The sequence below is a fragment of the Trachurus trachurus genome, assembly GCF_905171665.1.
Source record: "Trachurus trachurus genome assembly, chromosome: 15".
Classification (NCBI taxonomy): Eukaryota; Metazoa; Chordata; class Actinopteri; order Carangiformes; family Carangidae; genus Trachurus; species Trachurus trachurus.
In genome coordinates this window covers 7844552-7855543 of record NC_139906.1, presented here as the reverse complement: position 1 = coordinate 7855543, position 10992 = coordinate 7844552, and the positions used below count along the sequence as shown (strand labels likewise).

General features: G+C 43.8%; 1 protein-coding gene across 1 annotated transcript in view; it reads right to left on the bottom strand.

Annotated features, from left to right (window-relative positions):
- Positions 1-332: 332 nt before the first annotated feature.
- The window catches only part of b3gnt2b (UDP-GlcNAc:betaGal beta-1,3-N-acetylglucosaminyltransferase 2b), a 30607-nt gene continuing 19947 nt past the window's right edge, over positions 333-10992 (bottom strand). The window contains exons 2-3 of the mRNA XM_083988758.1: positions 10605-10766; positions 333-4700 (exon numbers count right to left, since the gene is read on the bottom strand). Of these exons, the coding sequence (XP_083844884.1) occupies positions 3476-4675 (1200 nt within the window). The 5' untranslated portion in view covers positions 4676-4700; positions 10605-10766 and the 3' untranslated portion in view covers positions 333-3475. The remainder of the gene's footprint in view (positions 4701-10604; positions 10767-10992) is intronic.

Below are 10992 nucleotides of genomic sequence, written 5' to 3'. Positions count from 1 at the left end.
ATTATTTAATGTATCTCCTCAGAAATGCATCTTTATTTCCATATTTCTCAGCAGTCACCTCATATTACTATATTAGTTTCTTGTGAAACACTGAAAACATTCACTTCCTCCGGCCTCCTTCAAATGCAACAACCCAAGGAAAACCGACCTTTGGTTAAGTGTTTTGAATTTTACGTTTCCACTGACACCGGCTGAACTGGTTTGGTTAAATCTAAAAACAACGACGTGTGTTTTTGGACACAACATTTATAAAGAGATGAATGAGCAAACGACTGAAGTTATTTGTGGGACAAATAAAAAAAATGCGTAGAACGACAACATGTACAAAAACAGCAAAATATAACTTTATTCAAATTATCAAGTCATTCTAGGTGATAAAAAAAAGCTAATCACACTTAACATGGTTGGAGGATAATCTTACACATACAGTACGTACAAACATCAGGCACAGATTTGGTAATCATCTCTTGACTAGTGCAGGTGTCGTCAACACGATGACGTCAGGTTTCAGAAATACACGTCGACAGTGGGAGGGAACGAAACAAAACAATACAGAACGATTCATGGAAATGAGGATTCGTCTGAACGTGACTCATGATTTGTGTTTATAAACAGATTCAGATCCTGATCGATTAGATAAATAAGACACATTATTGAGCTGTTGTGTTGTGTGCACTTATCACATGATTATTATTGGATAATTTACTTTGTGCTTATATATATATGTTTTTTTTCTGGACATAAAAGATACTGGGACATTTATTTCCCCACATGATTTTCTATTTCTTTTTTTTTTTTAACTTCTTTTAAAAAACGACACCTGGAAACTATCGAAGCTCAGAGCCACTGAGAAACACTGACTGTCAGAAGAACGCACTGCTAAAGTTGTGCGTCTCATTAAAAAAACAACAATGACAACACAAAAGGGTCCTTCAAAAGAAACGACAACAGTGAAGCCAAACGACAGGATGAGGCGCAGTGACAGTGAAGGTTACATTCATACACACAGAACAAGACAAAGCTGCTTTTACCTCTATACGGCCAAGTCATCATCATCAGTCGCATTACCATGAAAATAAACGATGACAACTTTTACAATTACATGTAAACATTTCAAGTAGCCACAAACTGTTTGCAGCAAAAAAACAACACAAAAAAAAAACAGACTGTAATTTATTGTTGGTGTGTGTGAGTGGTGTGAAGATGTTCACGACACATGACCCAGAGAGAAAAAAAAGAAAAAGACTTGACTTAAATACCTAAAGGATTAAATTAGCTCCACTCGGCCCTCGGCTCCGACTGTGTCTCCTTTCATTTAGTGTTTGTTTGATCCCACACAGAGACACGCAGGTAATTAAAGAGTAGTGTCTGATATAAAAGGTGGAAATACAAGAAAAAAAAACAATCACAATCTACACACACATCACTGTGATTGTCTGAAGTTGTTTTGTTTTTCCTCAGCTGTCCGACACCAGTAACCACCAAACACAGTGACACAAACAATGAAATAAAACAAGATAAGCTGCTAATTTAGGGGAGACTGAAGGCCGAGATGAAGGACGCATTTATACATATGTATAATATATATTTATATAAATATAAATATAAATAAATTAGATGTTACACTACAGCTTTGGGTCATGGGAGTTGCCAGTGTCTGTTTATAATAAGAAGCTAAAGATGGCCGTCCTGACCAGCAGGAGGCGCTCTAACAGAGGCAGAGGAACGACGCCTTTCTCTCACAGCTCAAGTGTTAACGAGCAGGTTCAGGGTCAAAGCTCAGCATCACGACTGGACTGAAAACCAACTATTTGTGTCACTTATTTTCATTTAATTTAAACAGCGTCGACTTCATGGACTGGGAGCGAGTGAGTGAGTGAGTAAAAATACTGAATAGACAATTTCTCTGCAGTTATGTAACTTCACACAAAGGTGCAACTGAAAAAAGTCAACGTGTCAAGTGTCTGTGTGTGACTAATACAGCTGAAAACAAATAAACAATATGTAACATCGACGTAAAGTTAAATATGTGCAGCACTGAGACTCGGTGCTGTGCTGAAGCCATATGGTATCGAGCTGAGCAGTGACCTTCAAAATAAAATGAAAACTTTGATTCCCAAATGAGTTTTTTCCGCCATTTTTCAACTTTTTTAAAGTCCAGGAAAGTAGGTGGAACTAATTACTAAATATATCTGGAGCTGTGGATTACCATGATTTTTTTTCTTTTTTCTTTTTTTAAATAAATTAACTTTTTTATCCAAACATGGAAACATTTTGAAATGATCCAATCAATCAGTCAAGTAAGGCTGCGTTTTAAAGCGTTTCCGACAGTGAAGCAACATTAAAAACAAAACAAATTAACACTTTTAACACCACAACTTCACCAAACAAGTTATAGTGAGTTATTTATCATAAACAAGCTCTACTCTGGCAGCGTGAAATGTCTCTGCACTTGGGATCCGTTATCAGCCATTTCTTTCTGTTGTGTGTAAGGTGGGAACCTGAAGCAGAATTAGACAGCATTTAGATTTCTCCATCCGTGAAAAAGCCCAGACCCGACTGGGCTCCCCATCCCCTTATTTTCCTGACGACAACGTGTGGATTCACTCCAACAAACTCCCCATTTCAAGGTGTGTAATTAATAGTGATAATGTCATTATGACGTTATAAAAGATGAGAATCAGATAAATAAGTCAAATTGGGAGCAGAGTTTTGGGATTTTTTTTGGAGAAACTGAACGATGAAGTGTCAAGAAAGTCAAGAAAGAACGAGCCAAAGTGAGGAGAGACTGGCTGAGTTTGAGTTGGAGTGAGTCACATGTAAATACTTTAGGGAGTGTGGATGGGAATAGCAGCACAAACTAAGCCTCCAGCAACAATAACTGGGACGTGTTCACCAGGAAGCGAGCAGCGATAAACCGCTGCGTGTGGGGAAACATCTTTCTTTTACACAGAACTCGCTCTTTTTTTTTCTTTTATGTACGTTTGAAATACAAAGACACTGTGTCGTTTCCCCCCACCACCCGAAGGGAGTTCCCTGGTGAACGCGTCCCACGTCTTAGTCTTCTTGTTTATAATATAATACAGCATCGAGACGCTCCATCCATCGCGGAGCCGACACACAGTGTTAAAGCATTTTTCTTTAAAGGCCATATAAATAGTTGTGATATAAATATGTGCACGCAGAGAAAAAAGACACGGTCACTTTGGGTAAAGCTCCTTTGACACAGTAAAGCAGGGTTATTAGCTCGTCTATGGAAGTCTGACATCAAGTCAAAATACTATGGTGGTCGTTGTGAGAGGTATAAGAACGCATCCATTGCACCGAGCTGAGGCTCCACGTGACCTTTAGAATAATATCTTAACTCAAAGCTGCCAACTTTTTGAGCCGTGACCCTGTTCAAGATTTCAAAAAAAAAAAAAAAAAAAGTTCACTTTGACCTTTTATAGGAACAACCACCGTAAAAAGGTTTCAGTCACTGACAGCTGAGGGTCGGGCTGCTGAGCCAGGCCCAGATCTGGATCATCTGCTGCGGCGTCCGCGGGTGAACGAGCATCAGACTCCGGTACGCGCACGGGTTCGACCGGTACTTCTCGTCTATGTCGAAAGTCCTGAAGCCTTTGTGCTTCTCGGGGGCCAGCCCCAGCTTCTTCAGACACATCCCCGTGTAGACGTCGTCGATGGGGTACAGCGGCACGTGTTCCGACGCCGTGTGCAGCCGCGCCGCGATGTCGCCCGAGTAGAGGTACCCGCCGCCCCCGGCGTACGGCGGGTACTTCCCCACGTAAATGCTCTCGGGGACAAAGTATTTCACCTTCTTGTCTCGGTGCGGCCCGGCGTCGGTGATCACGTCGCCCACGAACAAATCCCTGGCTTTGGGCTCCGAGAGGCCCCTGAGGAAGTCCAGGATGCGGAAGGTGTTGACGAAGACGTCGTCGTCGCCTTTGAAGATGAAGCGGGCGCCGGGGCAACGGGTCTGGATCCACTCCAGGAAGAGGACCTCCTTGACGGTGAGGTTGAAGAACGAGTCCCGGTAGTCCCACTGGATGATGTCCCGGTGGCGCGCGCTCTCCTCCCGCAGGCTGTTGGACAGGTCCGGGTGGTAGTCCCACGCCGTGGCGTTGCCGAGCAGGAAGATGGTGACCACCGTCTGATTGGCTACGACGCCCGCCCGCCCCCACGACTGCCGGATGGCCTGGCGCCGGTCGAAGTGCGACACCTGGGACTTGACGGCGAGCAGCAGGAAGGGCGGCGGCTCCTTGCAGATGTCGGGCTGGTCGATGACGACGGGGTAGGAGCGGCAGTGCATGTAGAACAGGAAGTCCTTGAAGCGGTCCGGCAGCGCGTTGTAGTCCTTCACCTGCGTGGTGACCTTGGCGTTGCGCTCGCAGAGGAGGTCGGAGGTCAGGCCGGTCTCCGCCGCCCAGTCGGGCAGATCGGTGAAGCTGGAGTTGGCGAGGAGGACGGGGTTGTTCTGCAGGTCTCGGATCTGCTGCTGCCGGTTCCAGAAGGCCGAGTTCGGCACCAGCTTGGCCCAGAAGGGCTCGGAGGGGATGCGGACCTTCTGCCGCCCGTTCTTGTCCTGGCCGCTCTGTCGGAAAATGAGGATGAAGATGAAGAGGTTGATCATCATCACCGACACCACGAGTTTCAGCCTCCTCCGCTGCACCGCCATGACAGAGAGCTGCGCCCGTCACCACCTGATCACGGAGACACAGAGACACAGAGGGGGAAAAAAGACGTTAAAGACGGAAAAAACACTTTGGATCTCAAGACTGAGCCGTAGTTTTACTGTTCACTCTGCAGGGTCTATGACCAGATCACGTGACGTTTTCATTTAATTCCATTTAATTTCGATTTACTCCATTCATGGTTTACATACTTCACATGATTGCACATATTTACATGATGTACACATAATCAAAGCATTCATTGAAAGTGTGGATTTGTAACTCTCTGACAGTTTGTCTTTGACGTTGATAGGCCATGTAAAACTGGAGATATAACGGTATTAATTTGATATTGCAAAAATATTTATAGTGCAAAAGTGGGATGAGATGGCTAGGCATCGGATCTTTGGACCCAATGTGTAAATAAAGTAGATTAAAGTGAAAAAAAAAAATCTGTCAGATCACACAGGTTAAGTTGTGCTGAAAAAAAAAAAGATACCAAACATGGGTATGGTGAATATTTTTCTATGGATAAACATCAAAAGTATTCAAAAACAACCAAAACAGACTCAGACCTCTAAGGTCTAAGTAAATATAGAGGAAAGACAGACATTTCATCTGCTTCTGAATCAGCAAACATGCAAATAATAGTAGATTTACAGTATTGAACACCACAAAGTTGCAACTGCAAACTGCATTTTGAAATATCATATTAGAAATTCATGTTGGTCGTAACGTGGAGCTCTAAACAGTCGGAGCAGAGCAGGACAGCACAAACTCCACAAACTGTTTTTTACAGGAGCTATTAAAGGTTTTGTAGTGAAGTAACCTGCTGCAGCTGCTGCCGCTGAGATTTACGACCCAAAAGGTGAACACACACACACACAGATAACAACTGTCTTGCTGCTAAACAATCACACTTCTGTGCAGCCCGGGCCGATCGTGACAGGAAGTCTTGCTGTGTAAAAAATGAGGATGTAGCTGAAAATGGTTGTGTAACTGCTGTAAACAACCACCACCAACGGAAAGCGGCGAAAAAACCTGCTGGAAAAAGTCACAGGATGGAAAAAGTAACCTCAAAGGTGGCTCAATAAGAGCAGCTTCTAGCTCCACCCTCAGACAGAAGAGTTGTGGTTTTAAAAAAAATATGGCCGCTTCGCTTTATCCCCAGGTGGTTTCTTTAGAAAAGCAAACAAAACCAACAACAAAGGGTTAAACTCAACAGATGAACAAATTTACATCATTCAACTGTGCAAATGTCTGGAGAGAACCGGACGCGTCACTGAATACGTCCTCTGGAAACAAGTGTCGGTTGTTAAGTGGAGCAGCAATCAGTCAGAGTGGAGCAGGACAGCACCGACTTTCTGTAGCAACACTAATCACTGATGTAGCCTGCTGCCATAGAGATGTATAATTCATAAAGTGAATGAAGTCAATATCTGCTAAACAAACACAGCAGTTGTTGTTGTTATTGTCAGATGTATTCCTTCTTGTCATCTTAACCACAGGTCAGTGAACCCGTCAGTCATTCCCTTGCCAAGCTCGGGCTAGTCTGAAATAGAGGATGTAGCTGGAAGCGTTTGTTGAACTGCTGTAAATTGTTTTGATGATAAATATCTAAAGCCTAATGGAGAAGTCGATGAAAAGGAAACTGTTGAGTATTTGTTGTAAACATCCTCCAGTTACACAAGAGAAACTGTTCACACCAACATGTTTTGACTATATAAAAGCCAATGGGAGAAAATCCAGTGTTTGGTTGATCAGTGACTATATTATCATCAATAAAAACGGTCAGACAGATATCAGTCGATCGGTTTCTCTTTCACATCAGTGGTTAAAGTGCAGGTCCAGCTGAAAATGTATTGAGTTTTCAGGTTAATGATCATGTGTCTAACATTTTGAAGGGAAACAAGATAGTGATCAATGTTTTTTTTTTTTAAATGATTTAGCCTCAGTTCTACACAATAGTGGTGTTTTATTATTTTTCCTTTCTCTGTTAAGCAGGAACCAGAGAAAAGGGAAGAAAAGATACAACTTTCAAGGCCACAGTGACTCTACAGGCTACTCATTTATAGCCTGAAAACTTCAAAGGGGATAAGTTAGTTACAGCAAAACAACAAACCTACAGTTTATTCAGATTTTACCATGACAGTTAAAGGGATAGTTCAACGTTTTGGCAAATTGGCCCATTGCCATAATCCCTATAGTCATAGCAGAAGTTTGTTACCTTTAATTGTCGGTGCAAGCTGTTTTTAGAACGGCGGAGCAGAGCCGCGAGCTGCTCAGAGCTATGCTACGGAGGCTCATGGGATTTCTTGGTTTCCCTCAAACTCATCAAATACACAATCCAACAACTCCAAAACGCTCTGGTGGACAAGTTGTGACCTGCACATTCACCACGCTATGAGCTAATAATGTAACGTTACGAGACAGAGTTGTTTTCGAGGTAAATTCATGCAAAACTGCTGATGCGCGTTCCAATCGAGGGCAGTTTTTCAGCAAGCAGTCTCTGCATTTGCCTCTAAAACAACTCTGTCTGGTAACGTTGCGTTATTATCTCACAGCGTGGTGAATGTGCAGATCACAACTTGTCCACCAGAGCGTTTTGGAGTTGTTGGATTGTGTATTTGATGAGTTTGATGAGGGAAACCAAGAAATCCCATTAGCTCCGTGGGAGACACCTGCCTGACAGCAACGTAGGGAACCGTGCATGTCCGCGGCGCACAGCTCCACAGACAGGCACGGGGGAAAAAAACGGCCTGTCAGCCTGTTAGAAAAAACATTTTACTGACCCCAGCTGAGACGCTGAGACCCCCCCACCCTCCCAAAAACAAAAACTCTTCGGATCTGAACGATTCACACAAGTCACCTAATTGGTCATGAAAAAAGCGAGTTTCGCTTTTCGGCGCGCTGTTTGCATCCCTGCCCATTAGCCTCCGCAGCGTAGCTCTGAGCAGCTGCTCCGCCGTTCTAAAAAATAGCTTGCACCGACAATTAAAGGTAACAAACCTACTGCTATGACTATAGGGATTATGGCAATGGGCCAATTTGCCAAAAATGTTGAACTATCCCTTTAACTGTGTCACAGCTTTTGTCACTGATCCTGTAGGAGTCAGATATCAAACTGCTTCTCAGGAACCAAAGGCTGGATGTTCTTGGGAATTTCTACTAAACAGTGATTGGTTAATTTCCCCTATGTGACGTTTGTTTATCATCTTTCACTCTGCGATTGCATCAGTGCTTCACTCAGACATGCTTCAGGAGGAACGCCTCCTTTCACCACAAGCTAAGTGTCAGATCCTTTTCTGTTAGCGATTGCTGCTCTGCTCTTCCGCTTAATCATCCACCGCTGCCATCGCGCTCACCTGTGGTGTTACATCAAGTCTGAAAATTGTTGTGCAAACTCTGCAAATCAACAACCAACAGATGTGATTTCAGGTTAGTGTGTGTGTGTGTGTGCGGTTACAACAATCATGTGGAGATTAACAGGTAGTTCTGGCGGAGGTTCAAACTAAATACAATAAAGCAATCAAACAATTATCCACCATAAAAAAGAGATACACCTGCGCTCAGGTTATGAGATAAACCCTATAAAAACATACACTCCTTATAAAAAACACAAAAGGCACTGCAAAGGTGAGTTTCTCTGTCAGACTCAGCAGTGTTTACTTATCTGAGGCGGGATAAAAGTAGACGACGGTGTCATGGATGGCAGATAATGAACGGATGCATTGTCACTTTCACTCTGTTTGGCCAGCATTAAAAAGAAAAAAAAGAAAAAACGAGGACACCATGTGGGTATGTGGGCTCTGGACGGACAATGCAGTCTTTCAGGAAGTTGGGACTCCGCCTCAGGTTTCTTTCTGCTTTGGCAGACTCACACATCCTCACTGATAACACTCTCGCTTGCTGAATCGGACTTTCTTTTCTTGTCTTAATTTTAGCTGTGCTCTAATTTGTTTCCTTCGCTTCATGGGTTATCATCGTTAAAGTACTGATAAACTGCACCTTTAACATCTATAAATACTGCATGACCAAGATTATTCAAGTTACTTTTATTTTTGCAGGGGGATGATGACGTGTTGTTACATGATGATGCATACAGCAGCAGTTGGGATGTTTCACCTAAAACCACAAACAGTCACCTCAAGAGGAAAAACCAGGTTCAGAAACTCAACTTAAATGCAATGAAAAGTTTTAGCTTCTGTTTTTAATATGCATAAAAAAATGAAATGTGTTTGCAACTCTATAACTGAGGGCTCAATCCGTTTTCCCTCTGCACCGCTGCTTGTATCCTTCCTGCCTCTGTATTGTGTTTCTTTCTCGGCCTCCTAGCAACAAGTCTGTGCTGCTGCTGCTCCTGTTTGCTCTCTTTCCTACTCCCTGTCCTTTGTTTACCTCCTTTTCCTCTCCTCCTCCTTCTCTTCCCTTCATCTCTCCTGAATTTCGTATTACAACAAAGCAAAAAGACACGCGTCGTCAGCACAAGACGATGAGGGATAATTGTGATAATTGTGCATCAGTGTTGTGTTACCGACAAGGCAGAGGAAAGACATATCCTCGCCTCTTTATGCCCCCGCCCCTCCCCTCCTTTCTTTCCCTTTTTTGCCCATGGATAATTAAGCCTTCCTGTCCTGAAGACTTCTGGGAAATGAGGTGGTGTCAGAGGTGGAGGTGGAGGTGGCGGTGGCGGTGGCGGCGGCGGGGGCTCTACAGGAAGCTAAACAACATGTTGACAAGACAAAAAGCTTCCAGACGTTGACTTGCTTCTAATTAAAGCATCAGTGGTGCAAGGCTGCAACTAGCACCTACCTTCACTACGCAGAGTGACCGCCTGTGGTCGGGCAGGAGACTTTTTCCATCAGTGGATCGACTCTGACTGTGGTTTACTATGTTTACGTTTACAGGTTTTAATGTTGCGTTTGATGAAGCTTTTGATATGGGTGAGTTAGAGAACTAATCCACTCACATTCCTGGTTTTACACCACAGGAAAGAGCAGATTTGTTACCAAAGGAGTCTTTGTCACATTGAAAGGGGAACTATGCAAGTCCGGTCGCTTTTCCTCTGTTTTGCTAACCCTCCTCATGGCCATGTGCATTTGTTTACAACAAAACCGGCGAGAAATCAATCAATAGAGCCGTAGATAACGTTATATTCCATATGCGATGTTACGACGTGTATATTTGTGTAGTTGAGGGAAACCAAGAAATCCTATTAGCCTCCGTAGCGTAGCTCTGAGCAGCTTGTGGCTCTGCTCCGCTATTTTACAAATAGCTTGCACCGACAATTAAAGGTAACGAACCTACTGCTATGACTATAGTGATTATGGCAATGGGCCAATTTGCCAAAATGTTGAACTATCCCTTTAAGCTACAAATCCTGCATAGTTCCTCTTTAATGTGGCCTTTGATGAAGAGTTTGATATGGATGAGCTAGAGAACTATTCCACTCACATTGTTGTTTTTACACCACAGTAAAGAGCAGATTTGTGACCAGTGGAGTCTTCGCCACATTAAGAAACCTGCAATCTTCTCTTTACCTAGGCATATCTTTTAATTTCTTTAAAAGAATCTAACGTTGCTAAAAACCAAGAGTAAACCCTTTAACCCAGCGGTGTTTGCAGGAAATGGCTCCCTGTTGGCCTCTTAAAACATACCTATTTTTAATAATTCATGGAGGTGCAGGTTGGATCGTCACAGCAACAGAGGTCCAGATGGACTTTGATGCTGTTTGCAGAGTCACCGATGATGAGCACGGACGACGCGGCTGCAGCAACACCGATTAGATCAGGCAGCGGTCGACTGGACAATGGCCCGGCTGTGTTTGACTATTGTGGTTTGTACCTGATAAAATTAGGGGTGGTGATGGGGTGTCTCACCTGGGTGGGGGATGGGCCAGAGATAGTGTGTGTATGTGTGTGTGTTCGCTCTTACCTGTGCAGGTCAGTGGGCCTCCTCAGCTCGTGTCGTCTTTGCGTCTCCCCTCGACTCTCTTACCCCATACTTAGCTCCCCCCTCTGGGGAACAGGAGCCGGTGGGGAGAAGGGATGAAGAAGTGAAGGAGCTGAGGCGCAGGGGAGTGGAGGAGGGTTAAACCTGGAAAAAAACAAGACAATAGAACCATCTGTGAGGAGATTAAATCTGAAAAGCTGCTGAACCACTCGCTTTTTTTAATCTAAGAATAATAACCACCTTGTCTTTACACCGAGCAGCTCACTAACGCGGCTCCAGCTCCTGAGTTACAGAGCTGAGCAACGGTCACACAACTGTTTCTGCAGGTGACCTTTGACCGTCTGGCTCTACAATGTCATCATTTAATCAT